General features: G+C 32.1%; 1 protein-coding gene across 3 annotated transcripts in view; it reads right to left on the reverse strand.

Moving 5' to 3' along the window:
• LOC123693021 overlaps positions 1–24,752 on the reverse strand; it is a 126,204-nt gene that overhangs the window by 2,740 nt on the left and 98,712 nt on the right. For 2 of the 3 annotated variants that reach the window (XM_045637885.1, XM_045637886.1), the window contains exon 4: positions 12,557–12,650. In XM_045637885.1, the coding sequence (XP_045493841.1) occupies positions 12,557–12,650 (94 nt within the window). Of the gene's footprint in view, positions 1–5,124; positions 5,423–12,556; positions 12,651–24,752 lie in introns of those variants that run through there. The other variant, XM_045637887.1, reaches the window with a different exon arrangement.

Consider the following 24,752-nt stretch of genomic DNA (forward strand, 5'->3'; position numbering starts at 1 on the left):
GAGCTTCAGCTGCGCGGTGACTAGAATGTTATCGTGAAGAATGGCCGGCAGGTGCCTAGCAAAGCGCTCGCTCGTGCCAAACGACCTCTACGGAGTACTCCATGCGTCTGAGTTGAAGTGGAGGGGCGCCGATGGCTTTTATATGTTCGCCTCTGACGCGGCGCCAGTACGCTGAAAGGGGGTTGACGCGGGAGGGGCAGGAGGGGGCACGACGATGTCGCTGTTTTCCGCGAAAACCCACGAATACTCGTTGCTATCAGATTGTGGTGTCGACGGTTGCTCCCATACTTTTGCAATACTTGTGAGTTTGTGACGCATTTGACAACGGTCGGTTAGGCCCGCATGCTCAAGTAATAAATTTCCAACCGCTTTTTTTTACGTCCAGTTCTGACCAGCTGGCTTACACTGGTTACTGAAACTATCAACGTTCACGATGTCATGGGCTCATGGCTGTGAGTGGGACAATTAATAAATTCTAACATTCCAAGTGTTGGTGCTATTCTTGCGTGAAAGTAACGATGCTAAAATTAAAGCAATCATTGATTATGATGTTAAAATATGTACAGTCCTTATATTATACTTAAAAAATACCTGTAACTAAATAATCGCAGAAACATTAATAAACGTTTAAATATAAATAATAATTTTAAGATAGGTAGGTAGTAGATACATACTACAATATTGGGTATTTTTAATTGATTACTTAGGTAACTGCTACCTACGCAATAACAACAACGTACCGACATCACAACATACGTCATTATAATTGATACATCCGAACTAGGTAATCGGACAGACCCGTATTGATTTTTACGATAAAAAGTATTAGTCCACTCCTCACATAAAATTTACCATCAAACTGAGTTCAAAGTCCATGGAATATAAACGTACAGAAATCTCGTACCCAGTGCACGCCGTCTGGGTCTATGAATATAAGCGAAACTACTGTTATTTTTGCATCTCTTTCTATTTCACAGAGTTTTACATTTACATGCAAGGGAGAAATACATTCAATACGTTCTCGTTTAAAAGTTAAAGTAGGGTTGCAGGGCAAGGGAGATGGCAAGGTACATTGCCCTTACTTCGTTCCTAACACAAGCAAGCCTTCGGGCCTTTGACTCGTTGGATAAAAAAAACACAGGTAGTAAGCCAATAAAAGTTGTTACCCTTGAAAACGTCTAGAGGATATCGTTAACGCGAATCCATTTCAAGCTTCAGTTAAGGAATGGTTTATTTGGAAGTATCAACTGTTTAGGTTACAAATTACAATCCTAAAATAAAGTGCAATCAGCTCATATAATTTGATCAAGTAAGTACAATATAGGTTTTTGGATTAGCACGTAAAATTTCAAAACAAAATAAGTTCGTAGACCTGATATAGATGTAGATACCACAACAGAAATTTTGGTGATCCAATAAATGTTAAATTTCATCAGTTTTATGAAGTGTAAAATCGTTGTGTATTTTTATCTTAGACCGTGATGGCACCCTGAACTTGTAAACCAAAATAAATAAAATTAATATAAGTAATAATATTAGAAGTTAGTTGTTACTAGGACAAATCTTTTAGAAGAGTTGAATCAAATAATTAACTAATGGAATTCAATGCTTCATTAATTTGATATTTAAAAAAGTCTCACAATTTGCTAACAATGATTTGCCTATTGCCCAGTTTAACCTAAAAATAAAGGTACGTAGGTAATTAGAAGTTAGTTGTTACTAGGACAAATCTTTTAGAAGAGTTGCATCAAATAATTAACTAATGGAATTCAATGCTTCATTAATTTGATATTTAAAAAAGTCTCACAATTTGCTAACAATGATTTGCCTATTGCCCAGTTTAACCTAAAAATAAAGGTACGTAGGTAAGTACGTGTACACAAATTTAAATTTTATGAGAAGCATTATTTTTTAAATTAGTTGTACCTTTATCTCCTTGAAAAGCTTATGCAATAAAGATCATTGGAACTCCTTAACCAATATCATTGTTTTTATTTTAGTATAGTAATTATGATAAAAACTGGCCATACATTTTAACCTCTTCTTACGTCAATCAAAGGCTATCATCACATTTCCCTGACTAAAATTGAGCCGATTGTCACGTACTACACGAATTATACACGCAAACACGTTATTAGTTTTAAGAACCATGTACGTGAGTGATAATATTCTAGAAAATTCTTTATTGAGGTCTTAACAATATTAGGTCCTTTCTGTTACGGATTGACGTCAGTATCGTGTGCTCGATGAGAGTCAATAGGGGGTACATTTTTAATACAATCCGTTGATATGGAGTGCTTGATAAATAAACTAATGGCATAGTTGATTGCCATCAATGAGTCTTTAATGGAGAATGATAACATTTCATATAATACCTAAACAGAATATTAGAAAACCATCGCAATCGCGTTCGAAATACTTATTATGTGTTGAAGTCCCTCGGTCGAGTCCTTCGAAATTCAGTGCAATAATTTAAGAGTTCAGGGACGATTGGAATATTATTCTACGAGTTAAATAGAATCATTGACAACATGATACATGCAAATAGGTTTTTAAAGTATTGATTAAAGTTTATGCGTGGGTCGAAAATAATTTGACATTTTCTTCAAAACAAGTTTTTAAGATCCTTAAAGAATACTTAATTAATACCACTTATGAATTTTATTCCTTCCACTAACATTTAAAGCACCTACATTAAAAATTTGTAATAAAAAAATATCAACCAAGACAAGACTGAGACTGTTGTTAAAATTGCTTCAAGTAATGGGTGTGAATGGGACAGATGTTAAGACGACAGGTGGTATAAGACATGTGGATTTTGAAAGCAGAGGGTAATTTTACGATAATAATTTACCGTGGTTCAAACCTTAATATCCTATGTATAAAGGTCTGGCTGTCCTTGTAAACATGGTAATGGAGAAGAATGTATTAAAGATGGCTAGAATTCATAATATGTATATAAGAAAAGTTGCTGTAGTGTTTGAAATGCTAAGCGGATTAGATGTTGAATTTTGTTGAAGACCAACGGCAACTTTTTATCGCTATTAAGCAGAAATTGAAATTTAATGAGGATCAGCTGTCGAGAGATTACATATAAATAGTTGTCGGAATGCTAGTAATTATATAAAGGCTGAATATCAATAGTTTAATAATAAAGCTAATGGTGTAGATAGTCAGTTAATCCGCATGTATACTGTTTCAGAACTCAGTTGTGTAGTATAATCCAATTTCTGCGGTAGTAATGCGGTAGTTACTTTGTTTACATTTTACCGACTTAAATAAAAGAAGTGTCTCAGTTATATATTACATTTTTAAATATGTTTAGTTCATTTTTAAATTTGCAAAAAGCTCCTGATAATTTAAAACGCTTGCTTTATAGGAGTTCCTCCGCAATTACAATTATCTTAGTGTTTATTGTTATTGTTTATTTAGGTTCAGAGCGCTCTATTAAAAATAACTAAATAGCATAGTGATGATAATAAATATCTAATTATTTCATTGGGATTGATATTTACCGATTTTATAACATTTCTGTTACTACCCAACTCCAAAGCCATTCTATACGTACGCGTCCGTTTCTTCTATACATATAATAAATCTGTAGAAGGGTCAATTCTGTACATTGAAAATATTGAAAAAATAAATAGCAGGGGGTGTTACTGGATCGATACCAAACCCAAATATGTGATTAAAAAAATTTTTGTCTGTCTGTCTGTCTGTCTGTCTGTATGTGAAGGCATCACGTGAAAACTAGCGGTTCGATTTCGATGAAACTTGGTATAATTGTACCTTATTATCCTGGGCGTAAAATAGGATACTTTTTATCCTGGAAAAATACGTAGAAAAAAAATAATCTTAATTTTTCAGTTTTATCCATAGACGTTGTTCCGTAGAACCGCGAACACACGTTGCGTATTATTATAGGCCTAGCCGTATTTGGGAATTGGGTCCAATAGATATTTATAAGATGTTATTGTCAGAGGTACTCAAAATGGATAAATAAACCATCCACGCGAAGACCGACATCCGCGCGGACGGAGTCGCGGGCGGAAGCTAGTTATATAATATGCAAGTACAAGTAATCATTGATAGTGTAATAAAAATATTATTATGGCACATTTAGATCCAACGTTATCTCTCGGTTACAGAATCATATTCTAGTAAGGTTTTGTTTATAAAGAGCTCCAGTGTTTATGAATATGAAGCACTGTAGATATAAACCATACGCTAGATACAGGTAATAACTGTTTATAAGGTCTTTTACTGTTTAAATAGTATATTAGTACGAATATTAATAAAATTAGTTTAAGGCTAAGCCAAGAACTCTATCTCATTAAGTTACAGTAAACGTATTGAGGACAAGTTCCAAGAATGATTATTAGGTACTTCCATTCACTCATTACCTTTGCAAAAGACCTAGTGTGAATTGATCTTAAGACTACGGAGAACTGACTCCTATGGCCTACCTGCGAGTTCAATTCAGAATATTTCAATGACCTTAATGTCCAAAGTTAAACGTTATTTATGTTCAGACTGCATTCATTATGATAATGAGAGTTATATGTATGACTGACTTTTACAGAGTATTTATACACGCTGGCATTGCCTTGTATTAAACTCCTTTTAGGATTTTCTTTAAAGTGCATATATCCATAAACCGTTTAGTCAAGAAGGTATCGAACAAATGGCCACGACCTTGTCTGCTATTACGGTCAACGATCAGTTCCTCATGTATCCATTAAGTACTTTTTTTGTTTGATATTCGGATTTCTGAGTCATTCAATACGATTGTCCGGTTTAAAATAGAATGCCGAACTCGTAGTTACAACAAAAGACCCGAACGAGATAAATAATTTATTTAACAAGCACATAAAATCAGACTTTCGACTGGTATATGTCAATGCAAGCGTTCACGAGCAAATATCGAGTGATACGAGGAATTTACCTTGACCACATAGAAGTCAACCTTGGTACGTTCAGGTATGATAGCAAACAAGTTTTGCCGTGCATGATACAAATAATTTGACAAAATATTGACAGAACATGCTCATGCTACATGTATGAAGAAGTATCACACTTCTTCATTAGTTCATAAAGTAGGCTTGTAAGCAGAAAGAGAATTACCCGCGCTCAAATGGATTGTTTTTATTCCTTCCGCATAGGCAGACAATAGTTTTGTCCACGGAGAGAACGATCAGGGAGTTGTGCTCTAACACCACGCCGACTTCGCAGTTTTCCTCTTTACACTTCATCGCCTCATAGGCGATCGGAGCGAAGAGCATCGAAAGGCGGGCACAGACACTCGACACGAGCTCGCTTGGGCGGCAAGTCTACGTGGGGCGCTCGACACGTTTTGGCGCGCACTGTCGATCAGCCGGCGGACTTCATACCGCCGACACGACGGTGACTATTTGACTGGCGTCGGCACCACGCCTCGCGCAGCGCAGCGGTGGGTGGTGACTGAACACCAAACACGCACCTCTCCCGTTACCTTATTGCCATGTTATGGGGACTCGACCTCGCCACGCGAAAGCCCTCCGCGACCACAAGGCGTGACGATAAATAACGCCGCATACGGCATAATCAATGGATTTGCTAATTTATCTGTTATTTAAATTTAATAATTGTTCCAGTCACCTAAAAGATTCGTTTCACGTACACCGTTTCGAATTGATATTGTTTCTGAGTGTCAACATCTTTAGTGTTCATGGCGTTGTAGTTCTTGTTATACACGTCATTTGAAATGAAAATGACGTAGGTACTTACATATAGTTATAACGAAAACAAAGGAACAATAATGAATAAACAATATAAAAATGTTTTTACTATTATTTTTGTTTGAGCTTCATTAGCTATAAGGGTTACGGTAGCCGGTGAAATCCTAATACCGTTTTTCGCCAAGTGAAAGTTGAACAAGCGCGAGCGCACCGAGCGTTATAAATACTTTCAAAGTTTCAACGTATGACACATGCGAACAAGGATCATAATTATTAAAACAAAGTAATTTTGATAACATCATCGTAATTATATAAATATTTTATTATAACATACAGCACACTCACATACATCAGCTATAATAATTACTAGCAAGGAAATAACAATAGTTTTGTATTTTTTTACTATTACCGGTATTATATTTGTTATACGATCTATTTTCATTGTAATTAACCAAGATTCAAGGTTCTCTGTAATCTTATAATTTAAAAATGAATATCATGAAACATACCTAGTTAACTATAGTGTATCGGTGTATTTATTTTTTATAAGGAAGTCAAATAATCATAGTTGACATCCAATGATAAGGTGTCCCATTACCATTTGAAAAAAATTATCTGGTATTGTTGCCCTAAAACATGAACTGACCGATATAGTTATAGTTATCCGCATATTAAATGTGTGATAAGATTTCCTTTACTTGTGTAGGTATAAAAAAGAAAAATGATGTCCCACATTCAATCGAAAAATGTAGGGAAGTAATGAAACCTTACAATGTTGGTTCCACGTTTGGACTATTCATTGTAATCGATAGCGCCCGTATAGACGAAATTCAAAAAGTTGTAAGCACGATAAGCGAACATTCGATAGATTATTATTAGTTAATGTTACCGTTAGACTATCGCATCGTTATTATGATTATTGTAAATAACTAGAACTATGTACATATTTTAAAGTTATCTAATAGTTCCCACGCAATTGTAGTACCTACCATGAATAACAGCCATTTATTTGAATTTAAAACTAAAAAGAATAGATGAACAACTACTTACTACAAGTATAGCAATTGAAATGTTGAAGCTATTAAATCCTAAAATAATCAAGAGTCAATGTCAGAAATAATACGACCTACTTGCATCATCGATAAAGAGCTCAGTGGTAACCGCGAGTGGTGATGTTTTGTTTTTGTCGGATTATAGGAACGTTGATAGTACAAATTGCTGGTAGGATAATTCAGTGTCAACGATCACTACCGAAATTGCGTCCTTGCTATTAAATACATTTTCTATTGATAAAGTAAATTGTCCTAAAAAGATCAATTTTATCGAATTATCGTTAATAAATTGTCTTACCTTTTAAATGACCCTTCAAAATTAATGAAGATATAACATGTGTTTATAAGCAAGCAATGTTATATCGTAAAATTATATTTAGAACATAATAATATAAGCCAGGCAGAACCGATAAACTTTAAGTAGGTACCTACCTAGGTACTAACTGTAATTCGTAACCCTTTGGTCTAATTTTGTTACATATCCAATTCAAATGAGTTTAATATTGTCAGATATTTTAATATAAGTATTTTTTCGGTATTTAGTATCTAAAATAATAATTGTAGATACATAATATTATAATTGAAAAATAAACTCAGTAAGTTAAGTACCTAGGTCTTTAACACTGAAAACTTTCTTTTGACATTAAAATCCTCAATTACAAATTTAAACATCTTTTTCTCCGACATTTGCCACTTTCCAATAGAAATTAGAAATGGTGGTAAATATCAGGATTTTCAAACGCAACTTCATAATATTATTTTATTTTATAATTCCAATCACTACCTAGATACAAAACCTGTATTGTAGTGTATTGGCACTGTCAATTTTGGCTGTGGAATGTGGACGTATAAAAGTTGGAATTGATAAATGTGACTGAATAAAAATTAACATTACCTATTAACTAATCGTGTTATGACGCTTGCAAATTTAACCAGCTAGGCCAGTGGGTGTCTCCGTTTTGCACTATTTCATATCAAATTGATGAGCTATAAATTAAACAATTTCTCCAAATACCTTGCTCGCATACTTACCGACATTACTTCCCATTATACCACATTTAAGTACACATTTAAATTTACAGATTTTAAACAGACTTTTCTTTATGTGGCAATAGTTTTAAGAAATATATAGTTTAGATAGCTAGTTAACTAAACATTGGGTAATTACTGTTATACTTCTACTATCCAGACGCCGAAAATTGGCCGGAATCCAACAACAACCCGGTAGACCTTGGTGGCTCATTGTATTACGTTTGTTTTAATTGTTGCTAATATACTTACATCAACGGGAACCTTGGTATTGCAATTTTAAAATAGGTATAAAATAAAACTATTAATAAAACCTTTTCCATCAATGAACGTAACGTCAGAGGCAGAGCTACCTTACCATTTTTTCAGACGTATTTTAAAATTATCTTAAACGAATTCTCCTCATGCTACGAATGTTAAAGACAATTGGAGTTGTAGGATGTATTTATAGAAAATATAAATAATATTATTGAAATGAAGTATGACGTTATCAATGTACTTTATAGCCAAAACCGGATTAATCCAACACCAACGCGTATAGGGCTTCTAGATACCCTATTTGCCGCGAGGATATTGTATTTATACATACATGCGACATATGACATTGACCATACTTATTAGATACATACGTACACATGTACATCTCTGTAAAGCGATAATTAACTAGGTCGTAATACGCTACCCACCTGGTTTACCATAATATAAAAACATGCTCGCCGAAAAAACCAACATGTAATTCTCTTTGGAAAAATACCTTATTTTATGACGTCCACTATCCACCATCCACGTGTTGGGCGAATAAATTAATTAACATCTAAATCGTTTAGTCAAATTACTCACATTTTCCTTAAGATTTTGCGAAAAGATTTTTTAATCATTGCCAATATTAGCATTTTCGACATTGTATCACAATCAAACAGCACTTTTAACTGTATTTATAAGATTCTCCGTACATATTCTAAACTTTCACAACAAACTGACTGATCTAGACGTAATGTAAAGGTATTTTTTGTAAGTACCTTCAATATTGGAATTCAAGTAATTAATCTATGTCTACCCTCATATAATATTTCAATTAAAAATTTAAAACTTTTTCGAGCTTGACCTTTCTTAAAATGATTCTTGTCAAAAATCCAAATAAAACTAAATTGATTCGAGGAATATCGGCATTCGAAAATTAGTAAAAAATATACAGGAAAACTGTGCCATGGAATGATTACAAGATGGCGATGGCGATGTTTGAGTAAGTACCTATATATTTGACGGTGTTGATTTTTTTAATAAATATCTTTTTTCTAATTACATATGTATTCCAATAATAATCGAAATAATTATTCTTAAAAATCATCATAATTATTATTTTGGTCAACAAGACGATCCGTTGGGTTAAGAGTTTATTATTATTACTTAATTACTTTATAGTATTCTATGACTTCATAGAATACATTATTATCAAGATTAAATAAATCGATGGCCATTTAACATTTATTTGCAGTCTTATCATTTAAAATTCATAAGAAGGTATATAAAATAATTAGGTACATTATATTCAAAGTGGATTTTAGGTACAATAGGTGCTCTCTATCTCTTCAAGACGTAAAGAGTCATGTAAAAGTAAATTCAGAATGTTTCTCGGGTGAAGGTCTGTTTGTATTTTGCCTTGCTTTTGATTGTTTGGCATCAACCTACTTAAGAGGTCAAACAATATTCATGCTAACGATCGAGATTCTTAAATCTTTACTGCCCACTGTTTACGTCGTTTCCAGTAATTGCTAAGAAACCTAGTCTTGAAATACATTTAGACATGCTTGTATATTTTGAAGTGTTTTTGAAGAAGCCTTGTATACACACGTCTAAGTTTGTGTTTGTTTATTAGAAATTCCTAGAACAATCTTTATACAATGCATTCTTTTTAGAATTCAGAGATTGAAGAACATTTTTACTGGATGCTTAATTGTTGTTTTCAATATAAACATAAACAACCAGCAGCCTGTCCCATAACTATAAACCAAACTGGTTTTAAAAACATCTTTAAAGTATCCGCACGTCCTAGAACCAAAAGTTCAACTTTTTCTGGCTTTCATTGACCAGGTTAATCTAAGTGGCAAGTTCAACTACTTATGGCTTTTTAACCGCCACGTTAATTTAAGTGGCCTCCAGATTTTATAGTGTGGAGACTATGTAGTAGAATCAATAATACTTTTTAGCATTGTAAGTATAATAATTGTAAAGACAGGATCTGGTAGAATGAATTGAAGTCTTTGAACGTGTTTTTTTTTTGAGACAATGATGCCATTATGAGTCTGAGAGTACGAGATTATTGTCAGGAAAAAGTGCATTAAAGACATTAAATCTGCGGCTAATTATCTTGGCAGAGACAAGCATATGAATTTACTCAACCGGCTGGGAATGCTATATACATACCTATTTAAAAAGAATCCTGTCAATTTGCCAAACCAAATTGCAATTTTGCAGTTTGAATAAACTTTTGAGATCTCGATTAATCTAACGTTTATTTATTTTATATTCTGTTTTCATAAAGGGGAAGTTACTGCCCAAATTGTTTACGTAAATAATGTTTTGTTTATTGTTGAATTGAGTTTTTTTTAACATGCTAGTAATATAGATTGAAGTACATAGGTACATATTTATTATTTCATTAGGTACATACATGACTTTTTAAATGATATTTTTTCAACTAAAAGCTATATCCAAATATATTTAAACTTATGAATTTATTTATAATTAAGTATTGCACGCCTCATAAGCGAAGCGTTGAGGTGGGTACTACTGTCACTTCGCGCAAAACATCTGATTTTTCAAACTTAAAATGTCTTTATGTATCATACATTGCACTTGTAAGATAATACATACACACACATATTAAGAAAAAACACTATTTTTAACATTCATGATATTTTTGATGTCATTTTTGTTATTTAAACTAGTTAAAAAACAGTTTAAAAAAGTTCTGTCTTGGACGTCCGTGTGTCTGTATGTGCGGAGGATTTTCTTGTTAACACGATAGCGACCGAAATACTTTACTAATCGAGTCGTTTTTTTTCTCTTACGCTTGAGTATGCTCAGGAATAGAACCCTTTCATTTTTCAGGGTCTGATTCGATGTGGTTTAATTGTTATTAAATAAACAAAAAAAATATCGACTTTTTTATATTTATAGTGTACTCAAAATTCACCATTATAAACTCGATTCTTTATACTATAAGCCAAGGTTTAAAAAAATAAGTTGGTAGTCAGTCCCTTAAACCTGCGCAGTTTCACATCTAGGTGGGGCCACAAGAAAAATAGCTCAATTATTACGGTACCTACCGCTTTCTTTACTTTTCCAACTGTTTTGAGACAGTACAAGAGCATTGGCACATGAGAACAAGTGTATCTACATACTTATATTATATACACCTTTATAAATAATCAATTTTATTGTAAAGGATGAGATTATGAGGCGTGCACTTTTGGATTTTCCAAACTTATTTAATTTAATATTGTTAATTCTAATCACTATTCATGTCCAACCTTCGTTTGAATTACGAAGTACCTACCATCACATCACGATCGCGAAGCATGTCTTATGAAATGAAATCCAATGTTACATTGGTCAAGTTTGTATGAGGCTAACGCATGATATTTTAATCTTAATATTTATTATTTTTAAACTTTTAATAAAACCCAAACCGAAATTATACTTTACTAGCTGCTCCGCGCGGTTTCACCCCCGTGGCTCCACACCTGTTGGTCGTAGCATGATGATATACGAGATTAGCGCGTTCAAACAAACAAATAAACTCTTCAGCATTTATAATATTATAGTACCTATCGATAACGCAGATTGAGTAACGGGAAGCAATAAACTGGCTTTCAAGTAAGCTATTACAATATTTAAAATTAGCAAAATCCAGGATACATAAATAGTTATGTAATATGTAGTAGATGCTTTTTATACCCAGCTGGTTATCATAACGTGAACGTTACAGTTAACATAATATAAATAATACCTGTATTCCTAAATATTTCATTAATGGTATAGCAGTTTATTAGCCACCCGTATCTGCTATGCTATGCTATACAATACCAAAATATTATGTAGGTATATACCTATTTAAAAAATTAGGTACTTCTGTCGTGTATAATTTGCAAGAATTTTAAGTAGACATCTTTCCGTACTAATCTTTATCTTGTATTAAATATGATTTCATAATACAAAATTTATTAATAAACCAGCAGCTTTTATTGTTTTCTAATCTGATTTTACGTCTGGGAAGTCATAAAACTAAAGTGGCGTTTCGCGTGCCATTTTTATAATTTTATTGCTTCTCATGATAAGTAAGATCTTATTAACTACTTAACTGATATTGTTTGAACATCGACTTTTATTATTTTATTATTAATATTCTTATCTGTGTTTGTTTATTAAATAAGAGCTAATGTTTCTGCGATTTTTATTATTATATTGAATACATATTAATGAACCTGATAACATAATAGATAACACACCTACTATATACAAAATCAAAGCAAGTTTTTTAAAGAATCAATAGAGTTCTTCAAAATATCATATCTTGATTAAAAATTATCTGATATCTAAATTTTACTATCAGAACTTATCCTTTAAAATAAGTCAATGTAACGAATAATAAATAGGTTATCAATAACAAAAACAATCACAAACCTACCTGTATAATATGTCTCCACACATATCTATTCTACAACTTACTAGAAGTAATAAGGAAACAAAACTCACTTTATTGTGAGGGCCAGCAACACAATAATAAGGCCCACAAGAGCCATGGCAATCACCACCCCTCCGATCATGTAATTCGCATCATTTGGTGCATCTGAAACAAACAAAAATGAATTTAAAATGCTGTTATATTTCTAGAAGAGGAGTATCTTTACGTTATGTAAAATGGTGATTTGTGAATAATGGTTTCGATTGTACACACAGAAATATGTGGACAGAAGGCCATGATAAATATCGGTAGGTAACCCATGAGTAAAATTGTTCGATTTTAAGTATATCACAGTCAATACCATTTGTTAGTAGCGATTGACCTTGAATGAAGGCAAAAAAATGTAAGCCCTTGAAATTTAGTTTTTGAATACACCCATGATTATTATAGTTACTGCCGTTTACTTATAATATTACCATACTACCTACTACTAACTCATCATAATTGTTAAACTTGTGCGAAAAATAAATACCTGAAAATGAAAATTCTTAGTAAATATACCTAATCTATGTATAGGGTTGTTTGAAGTAAAAAAATCAATGGACATTAGTGGAAGAAGTAGAATTTTTTATTAGTTAATAGCTTTGGTGGTCATTAGGCTGAGTCCTCACAACCAGGTCATTAGACATATTACTTCTATATGTAAAGTGCTTCATAAATAATTAATTAACCATTTAAAGCATCATCATCAAAGCATGTTTTTCGCTGTTTTAATTATGAGTTTATTAATACTAAATTGTTATAGAAATAGAGTATTGTTTCCTTAAGGATTGGGCAAATTAAAAACAAAACTAATTTTGATCGTAACTCCCATATAAAATACATGAGAAACATTTTAAAATTACTTATATTAATGGTCTTTCATCATTAACGTAATATCCTAATCTCAAGAAGGCTTTCGCTGAACTATATTAAAGATCTGAGAAGAAACTAGCATGTGTATCATAAAATACATTAACTGCAATAAACGGTCATTGCCAGCACGCGTACCACTTTGCGTCAATTGTACCGCATTGTCTCCTTAATTTGAAACCGCTGTATGCATCTATATACGATCAGTATTGACAGCCACACAATATATTTTAACGATAACTTATAAACATCGAGGCGGATCTTCTTTGTTTTCTTTGCAGTGATATTTAATGACCAATTGTTTTAAAACGTTGTATGGAATAGGCAATATTGATAAAAGCGGAAGTGTTAGAATATGTACCTTGCGATAAATACAAATATCGTTGAAGCACCATTCAGCTATGATTATGATCTTATAGATAAAAATAGCGGGTTTAAATATAAATTTTATAAAATCGACGAAATATTTTATAAAAATATATAAGCTTATGTTTAAAACATTAATGAATAAGGCGTGAAGGATAGCGAATATAATTGTATAGCCAGGTACTGTTAGCAAGGTTGTTGGCTTCTACCGTGCTAATATACCATTGCGGGAATAAACAACTGGCTAAGTTGTTTATTCCCGCAATGGTATAGAAGCCAACAACCTTGCTAACAGTACCTGGCTATACAATTATATTCGCTATCCTTCACGCCTTATTCATTAATGTTTTAAACATAAGCTTATATATTTTTATAAAATATTTCGTCGATTTTATAAAATTTATATTTAAACCCGCTATTTTTATCTATAAGATCATAATCATAGCTGAATGGTGCTTAGGTAACTACCTAACGCCAACAGGAATTCTTTAGACATGCTATAAAACTGCTCAATTCAAGCTTAATATTATTACTGACTAGCGGACTGCTGAATACTCTATATCAAATGAAAACTGTACTATTAGTATAAGAATTTTGTTATTGTAGAGAGCATACACAATGTGTTTGAGATCTAGGTTTAAGATGAAGCAACGAAACCATGCCACACATTTTTATTGAAGAAAATTATAGTTTGCAAAATTGTTTGGCTGGTGTTTACGAAAGTTTGCAGCATGTTTTCTTGCCCCTAAATCTTTTCTTTCATCTATTATGATCCGATTTTTAACAATTGTAGAATCTGGCTAAAGCTTGATTACATTACAATTTTTATTATAATTTCGTTGTTAAGTACATGTTGTACAAACCAAATTAATTTGGTACATGATATCCATTAATTTCATATCTATATTATTCTTGCAGAATTTTAAGAACTAAGGCAGTTTTAAAAACACTTTATGTGAACATAAGTCATAACTTCCGGTGAAATGTAAGTATTTAATAATTGATGCTTTCGCGAATTGTTTTCTCCTTTGCTTATTTAAAATCTTCGATCTATTTATCTTTAAATAATAAATAACATCAGTATTATTTCTATGGTTTAACGAAGTTGATATAAGAAACGTTATATTAACCACAACGGATATTGAAACAGAATCGTTGCGGTTAAAGCGAATAAAATACAAAACCATTTATAATGTAATGTATCATTATTATCTGACTATCAATGTACGGTGTAACTACTTATTATGTATACATCATATGAAATATAAACATACCTACGTCTACATAGGTAATAAGTTGATGTTACAAATATAACAAATAAAATATATCTCCATACAATGATTGTTGAACGGAAGGTATTGTATAAACAATTTATGCAGTTGCTTTGAAAAATAAAGGAGTTCTTTCATCATGCAAAGTGCAAATCATTACCTATAGTTAAAATAAGGAAGTTGAAAAAAATCTTTTTATGGGTCAGAATCGTGGATATTCTAGTTTTAATTTCAAATCATAATACATGTAAGCTTAGAGTATATATACTATCTATAGAGTGCGAACAACCAAGTGGGAACAGTAGGCACAGATGGGAACAACACGACGCTCCCGCCGCGAGCGCTCGCAGTCGTAGTTGAGTGCTCACGAAGTGCGTTGCTCTGGATTTTTTTCATATTTACGAATAAACGTGGTGAAATGTGCAGTTCTATCTTGCAAAAACGATACTAGAGAATACACAAAATTGAAATCCACTATCACATTTCATCAGTCAGTCGATTGTTATACATCATTTTATGAAAATAAATCTAGCATCGCGGGGGTGAAGAGTAGGTGGGAGGCGGACACGCGCAGGCTCGCTCGCGCGCCTCACTGCCGCCACGTGATCGTAGTGATGTGACCTGACCAACGCTGTACTCGATATAAAGTTTACTAGAAGAACTATATTTTAACAAATTATTTATTTAACTTTAAAATTAAAACTCTCTGTGGTGTGTTTTGTATGATACACTTTCTAAATTATGAATGCGAATGTATTATAGTGTAAATGTAAAGTATGTAATGTTACGATATATTTTCTGAACCGCTAAATTGATATTGAAGATTTTGATAGTAGAATGGATAAAATTAAATAAAAAAAATTATTAATATTATTTATTATATTATCATTTTAAATTATTAATTATTCCTTAATATTTTTTACCATTTTTAAAACATTATTATTATTGTTTGATTTATTATTAAATAAATAGCACTAAACCCGATCTTTTATTTTATTAACTTTATTATTTAAAAAGTACTCACGTTTTTCTGATATTCCAATCAAACATATTTTTTTAAAGTACTTATAATTAATACAAGAAAATTTCTTATATAATATTTAATATTCAAATGGAATAAACAAACGTTATTCAGTTGGTAAACAAATTTAAAATTACATATTTATACTTTATTCATATATTTTTCCTTTAATAACTTATTGAACATAAAATTTACTTAGGATACATATTTATTTACATAACTTATCGATAGTTTTCAACACGCAATTGATATCTACCCATCCCTATTTGTCACACACACATCTATATAGTATCTATATCTCATCTGCCTACGATGCGCACTATGCAATTTGTGCAATACACTCGCTCTATACTATTGTAATATATACTCTAAGCATGTAAGTGTGACAAAGTTAATTAATTTTATGCATAAGATGTTCAACAATTTAGTAATTTGTGGTATCTGTTACATTATTACATACATTACATAGTTTAAAGAACTGCAGATGCCAATGTACATCTATTAAAATTTAAAGTGTTTCCTGTGTAGATTAGATAACTAACAAATAAAATAAACGAATGTTAACATTCTTATTGTATCGGTTTGTATATTTTTGAACAAATTGGATACCTAGTTGCAATGTCGTCCTCAGCAAATGATTGCAGTATGATACTGGACATACATATAACATTTATTTCTATTGTTAATAATTATTCATTCATATAATGGAACTTCCAAATTCACTATATTATTGTAAGTAATTTGTTTTGATTGTGTTTTTATTGATTTTATTTAGATATTATTATAAAGGTGTTATTCATATTTCCCAGATTTCTTTCCATCATTTCTAATGAACATCTATGACGTAAATGTACAAGTTAATGACATATTATGATCAGGTATCTAGTGAGTGCATCGGCCTGCCGCGGGGTAATGCACCGCTTACGCTTTTTTATTTATTCTTTGTTAATCGCAGAGAGATTGACTGTCTTGTAAACAGACGGAAGTAGCGAATGCATTGGTAATTACCATTTGTATTCAGATTAACCCATTGAGCCCCGAGCGGCCCGATCGGTCCACGACACAATAGATTTTCTATTGTGTCTATTCCGGGGCCTGATTTATTAAAAATATATTCGAAATAAATATGCACCTATTTTCACTATTTCAATAGCTCCTGTCACCTGTGTTATTCTGGTAACTGCTATACTGCAAAGTTTTATCGAAATCCAAAGTCGTTTTTTCGTAGTAGCAAACATACATCCATCTTCACAAACTTTTGCATAAATAATTTTAGTAGGAAGTAGGATTACATCATAATAATTCATGAAATAAATCTGACACCTTGAAAATTATGCGACTAGTTTTAAGAATGCATTTCCTGAATTTATAACACATAAGGTGAAGTGTACATGATTGGTCTCAAAGTATAACAAGCTACATTTGCATATTTCTATTGTGAATTGAATAAAGTTAATTAACAAAAATTGTTTTAAGATCACTATCGATTTTGACAGTAAAAAAAAACAACAGTTGGAATACATTACATTCTAGGTATATAAATATTGAAGTTAAAACGATTCCTAGCATGAATACTTAGCCTATATGTGGCGCCAATAAACACGCACATTAAGCACTTTTATTCCACGTGTAACCTTTATTCCACAAAAGGCTCGATCGATACTTGATAATGCACTGTTTCTGCTTATCAACAACAAACTGATGAAGCGATTTTTTATCCTTTTACAAACATAATACTATGTCATCCTTTTAGAGAAGTGTACCTAAACATGTCTGTGTGTGAAGCTAAACGATTTTTTCATAGTTATTTATTTCGACGTTGTATCAATTGTGTTTTCTTAGAACACATACATAAACTGACTCAATAATTATAAATGTATTCTGAGGTATATTATGCATGAGGGACATTCTTGAGGTATAAGTAAATTCGTAATTAATTTCAAATCAAATTTTATTCAATTACAGCATTAATCTAGCATCCGCATTTGTTCATAAATAATTAATTACCTTCTGTAAATAAACAAAACAAAAACTTTATTCTTGTAGGTATTTGGTCATTTGACGATTTGAAATCAATTGCAAATTGTTCGTATTGCAATACGTAAATTGTGCTTTATTTGTATCACGTGCTCACTATCATATCAATTATGGTAAAGACTTGAGTAGCCTTAATTAGTTTTGTTCAACTTATCGTTCTTGAGGTATTTAGACCGACGTTTTGACAAGCAAATTCATCATTTTATTATCATAACATACTCTATATTTTACTATAAAGTATACTTATTCAAAAACCCCGTAATCAGAAGTCGGATAAAATCAAACATCAAGATACGTGAACGACAGCGCTGTTATAAGAAATGTTTTTACAAAATGTACATCACCTCAGACAAACTAATTAGATTCACGGATCAGCGTGTTTTGAGTTATCACTAAATAAAACTGCTACTCAAATAAATTACTGCGGCATAATTAGTTAATGGTAAATTATCATAAATTATCTCGTTTATGGTTATAGAAGGCAAACAAGCGATGAGGTCGCCTGACCGACGATGCCATAAGCGTCCTCTCGACCTACGATTACTTGCAAATATTATGTTCCTAACCTATGGCAGAGTTCGAAATTCATATGGGATTATCGATAAGCATACGCAGGGGGTATAAACATCAAAGTAGATAAAGGTTTTATTACGTTGATGATCCATATCTATCTGGCTAAATTACCTACGTCAGGTGTTCCGAAAACATTGAACTTATGTTCAGTTAGTTGACTTGTTAATTATATTTGCAAGGATAATTCGACAGATAACGCTGCTGTTACTTTTTATAATCTTATTTGTGCGTCAAATTCACTGCATTCGCCCTACGTCACTGTTATAGTAGGGCAGTAAACCCAGTAATGCGGTAACGGTCTTCATTAGGTACTTGGGGAGCGAGTTTTTTATTCTTTATATTATACTATAATGATAATAATAAGCTCTGTACAAGTAATTCATTGAGAATAAAACATACAGTCTACTACGTATTCCATAAATATTATTAGAAAACAGCACATTGTGTGCGGATGGTACAGCGGTGACGACGCGGACGGCTACCGTCTTCAAACAATACGTATATATCTGGGGGCACGGTAGTGCCCCCGCCAAGACGAGCCAAGCGAAAAAGCGAAGCGCACGGGCACTACCTACCTTTTCTCGAAGCGCTTCGACGTTTTTTTGAAGCCTCATAACTTGGGTTTGGATTATGCTATATCAACAAAATTTTCGGGATATATTGCCAATAGCGGACTTATTGAACATATTAAGTTTTAATTACATTAGCTTTTATACTTCAGATTTTATTTATATCTAAAAAACGCTTATTTCGTCACTGACTCACTGATGATCATCAAAATTCTTAAGGTATTTCCTAATGTCCTAGAAAGCTGAAATTTTGTATGTAAGCTAGTATTAGCACACAAACAACAAAAAAATTATAAAACTTGTAACTTTCATCCCCCAACCCCTTAAACTAGGGGATGGGAGTTTGTATGAGACCTGTAATTTTAAATTAAATTTTGATGACGCTAGAGGTCTAATCTAATAATCTTAAACTTAGTTCCACTAGATATATGTATAGGTACTCCTTGTTAAAAAAAATTAAAACTTTAATCGACATATAAAATTTTGTTACAAACAACTTACAAAAAGAAATGAAATCCCACCAAAAACATTTTCATGTAAAATGTTGCCAGACTCGCACTGTCAAAAAGTTATCAGATCTCATGTAGAGCCAAGCTTCTAACACTACACGCCCTAACTCTACAAGGGCTAACTTCCCAAACTCTACAACTTAGTCAAAATATGTGGCTTGGCCGTTCGTTACTACAAGAACTATTGTATAACACAAAAATAATGAACAGTGAATTAATTTTTCACCTTACGCCGATGTGAATGTAGCGAAATGGCCGAGCCACATATTTTGACTAAGGTGTAGAGTTTGTGAAGTTAGGCCTTGTAGAGTTAGGGCGTGTAGTGTTAGAAGCTTGGCTCTACATGAGATCTGATAACTTTTTGACAGTGCGAGTCTGGCAACATTTTACATGAAAATGTTTTTGGTGGGATTATGTACTTAGATACTAGGTATACGTTATGCACCCATTTCTTATCATGACAAATCGTTTTACTCATTCATGGACTCGTCATGGGCATGTGATTTAAAAAACGCGGTTGACGTTAATCTCAATTTACTTTTCTGAGATATTTGACAGATGTTATGTGGAAAAAATGTAGTAGGTATATTATTTTTACAAGATAATAAAAGATAATAATATATTATTCTTCTATTCTAAAACAAAAGAATATAGAAAACAATTGAGCAATTGTGACTGATACTGAGCGAACAATGCCGCAATATATCCGTATCGAATAGGCAAATAGACAAACATTTATTTAACATTCAATTTTACAATTAGCAGTTTCACTTATTCGCACATGTTAGTTAGTTCCGGGTTTTCATATAAATTAGACTGTGTCGCGAAATATATTATGGTACCCCTTCCAGTTAATTTCGTATGCGGTAACTTCGGGTTTTCTTTATAAATTGAGGTCAAAGGAAAGTTCATATTATGCTTTATGCAATGCATGATATGACTGTCAAAATATTATATACTAGCGGTCCGCCCCGGCTTTGTCCGTGGTACATATTTCGCAATAAAAGGTAGCCTATGTTCTCTCTCAGGGTCTAAAGATTGTCTGTGCAAAATTTCATCAAAATCGGTTGAGAGTTTTATGTGTGTAAACCATACATACATAATTACATACATACGTACCTACATATTTGCAAACTTTTCCTCTTTATAATATTAAGTATAGAAATAAGAAATGAATGAGTCAATTAGGAAAATATGTTTTATTTTGTTTGCAGGGTGCCAGTTTAAAAAATATTTTGTGTTACTATATAATCTGAGCATATGATATTGGATTCACATTAATTATACAAACAGGACTTCAATAAGTGAAAGTGCAATCTTTATCGACCTTTCGAATATATTAATTGATGTTTGAGAGAGTTGTCATGCGAGTGAACAGATATTTTCAATTATTGATCATTATATAAGCAGTAAGAATTATTTTTATTAAAATTTCATTTTTTAATATATTATATACCTGAGTATATGTTTTATGGTTAGGTACATCACGGAATCTGCAAAGTATTATCTTTTTTCCATATCCTGTCAGTTTTATGATCTATAGGTATAGTGGAATTTAAAATATTTGTTGATTATAGATGTTTGGGTGTTGTCAACGAGGATTGACAAAAATATTATATTTTCACCAAAGTTCAACGTTCAATGGTCATTTAAAATGCGCATAGTAAAAGATGTGTTTGAATCTACTCAGTACAAAATCAAACCGGTCACAAGTTCAAATCGCATGGAAGAATAACTTATGCGTTTACATTTGTATCCACTACGAACTGATCACCATTCACCAGACACTATGTTCACAAAGCAGAACAATTATTTCTTGTCTCTTACTATATTTTGTATTTCTTAATATAGAAAAAAGTTTATTCAACATTGAAACCTAATATTAAATCTAATAGCCTTTATAAAAAGAAAGCTATACCGACTGTAAATATATATTTAAGTAATTAAAGCACGTATTTAAATTGCGTAACACAAAAAAATGTCACGAGTTTAGTCGAGTTATTTCCTTATCTATTTTGATTTTATAACATTTATCAATGAAATATGAGCAATGTTAGTTTCATGAACGTTAATTTCACAATAAGCAATTTAGTTCTCGAACAGGGATTAAGTAATAAGTTCTTAGATCTGACTTTCACTAGTCTCGGAAGTTTGCTCCCGTTTTAGAGAAAGCAAACAAAACTCGACACTTCATGTTCTACTAGTAGTTTTTCCTTAATCATTTTAGATATTTCTGGTGTGGTTTTAGGATTTGTGTTTTTCCTTATAATAAATAATTTTAAATGTTTGTGTGTGTAACGGTGCAAAACACCGTATTTTTGACGTTACATCTTTATGAAGCATATTTTTGGGCTTTTTTGCTTGAACAAAATTTATAGTATATATCTGCATTCTGCTACGGCTCATAATTGTAATCTTATGATAACGACTAGTTCCAATAGTGAACAACGAAAGGTGACAAATTATTTAGCATAATCTACAAACACCATTTTGAAAACACTTTCTTTTCTCATTCTCACAATCCATTTTTTGTATTAAATTAGCACATTTATTCTACGAATTTATACTCTTCGTTATAAACATAATATCTATAATTTGTATCTGAAATATCGTGTTTAAGTAAATGGAGATATTTCCATACGACAATGCGAGTATTGTATTTAAAATGTGTGTTGCGGTAGGAAAGAGGGAAGGTTACAAAATGAAAGCGACTGTACAGTTTGTTGTACTTTGAACCTTGACGGGCAGTTTCTAAAGAGAGCTTATAATAAGACCAAAGCGAGAAGTGAATCGAACGGATGGTAATGTACATTCTTTGACATAAATAGACTCGTGTACAATAACCCCTAGCATTTTCATTAAATTAATTATATTTTCTTTCCTCTATGTAGCAATCTGAAAGTAACTGTAAGTTTAAATAAACGCTATAACAATAAAGTAAGAAATTTCTTATCTAAATTGTATTTATGCTCTATGCGTGAAAGTTCAATTCTTACACGTGTTTCGACTTAAACGATGTTTTGTTTACTAACAAAGTCCGAGTTAGCAACTTCAATAATTTCTTCGAGTAAATAAATCTTAATATGACTAACCGCTTGTAGGAAATGTAACGTGAATCAACGATTTAGTTCATTTTAGTCATAATATGCTGAACTGAAACTGAAATATCTCTTATTCATTTGAAATTAATGATCTTCAGTAAAATATATATTATATTCTCTGTTAGTTTATTCTTATTATGTTACGGTGAATCATTTTATAACGTTTTGGTTGTGTAATATGAAACTAGAAGCATGTTTGCATTTATTTTTCGGATACTGTGTTTTGTTGATGTTTTCACTCACACAATGGAGCTCGCACGATTAATTGTTTCGCAGAAACTTAATCGATAAAAAATCTGTCTACAAAATATTCCAGGTAAAAAAAATTATAGTATCAAATGCTCGATTGATAACGGGATAATTGATTCTAGTTCGTTAGCCTTCATCGTTTCCGTCATCTGTACGAATGCATTCAGATGACCCTCTATTTACTTATATGATCTGAGCAATAAAATTGTAAATTTATCCTCATGTTGTTTAGATTTGCAATAAATTTAAAACTTATTACAAAGATGTTATACCAATACTCTGAGTCAATTATAAATTAAAACAGACAATCGAAAAGTTATTATTTCAAGTATTGTTTATTCAAGATGAAAACAAGGTAGGTAACGTCCGCTATGACAGACGTCAATTGGATGTTTATTCGTAACTTCGATGTTTTTTGTGGCTCCATCGAATAAAAACAGTTTGATAAAAATGTAGATGATATTGAACGCTAAGTCATGTGTATTAAAGATACACTATCTGGCGGAAACTGTGGTAAGTAGGTACACACAACTAAACAGTTTCCTGAACACTTGGTATTTCCTATACAATTAATCCATCATGTTTATAAGAAACAATAAGAGTAAGTTAATACATTTGAAATGTTTTGATCAGCTTTAGTAGTTTTGGGTTATTTTTCCTACTCACAAAATATTTTTGCGTTCCGTTATGGTATTTCTAAATGAGTCTCTCCGTTATAAATAAGAAGTGAAGCTTTAGAAACTTTTCAAATCTTACGTAACAGAATATGAAAATAGAGGTGGTTTAACCCATGTATCAATGTTTTTATTTGAATTTAATTTTGACGTAGGTATCACATTTCCATACAAGGTTGAATGGAATCAGTTGTTTGACCGAAACGTATTTATCCAGATGTTGTTTAAAAATCTTTTATACCTACTATAATACATCGGTATTCTGCATTTCAGTAAAGCAAAAATCATATCATACGATACATTTTCAATCAAGATAAAATTGCAAACTAAATTTTCATTCACATTCATCACTGCATGTTGCAAATGTGTATTTACCTGTTTGTAAGTACCGAACAGGTAATTTCATTGTATACGGAACTCTGTTCACTATGCATTTAACGTATTTTCTCGACTCATTTTACATGCTCTCTTGAATCTTTAATCAGAACGATCAACTGTGCATTCGCCAAGCAACTTCCGGCGCCGGCGCCGATCGGCCGTTCCCATAACAGTAATGAGGCCAGACGAGATACTAGATACCCTACATATACTGTTTAGTACATGGTGTATCTGTGAATACGTAATATATACGACAAACTGTGTAATTTGTCATCGCGAAGGATAGATAAAGACACCGACGGTTAACGGCTGAAACAGATAATTTATAGTTCCGTTGGTGACACGTTCACTTAAATAGGAACTAAACGCTCGTGTAACAATATAATAGTACAAATAAATTGATAGCCCCTCCATAGTTAGGGGGCCCCAAATTTATTTTATGAACTTTGGAGAACGCAATTGAAATCATTGAAAGGTTAAGGTGAATCCCCAATTACCATCAAAATAATGAGGGTTCTTTTTAAGACGTGTTTGAATGATATTCGAAACATTATGTCATCGTTTTATAATATCTAATTGTAATGGGGAAATCGTGTAAGATAATTAC

This window comes from Colias croceus, chromosome 7, assembly GCF_905220415.1.
Source record: "Colias croceus chromosome 7, ilColCroc2.1".
In the NCBI taxonomy this organism is placed as follows: Eukaryota; Metazoa; Arthropoda; class Insecta; order Lepidoptera; family Pieridae; genus Colias; species Colias croceus.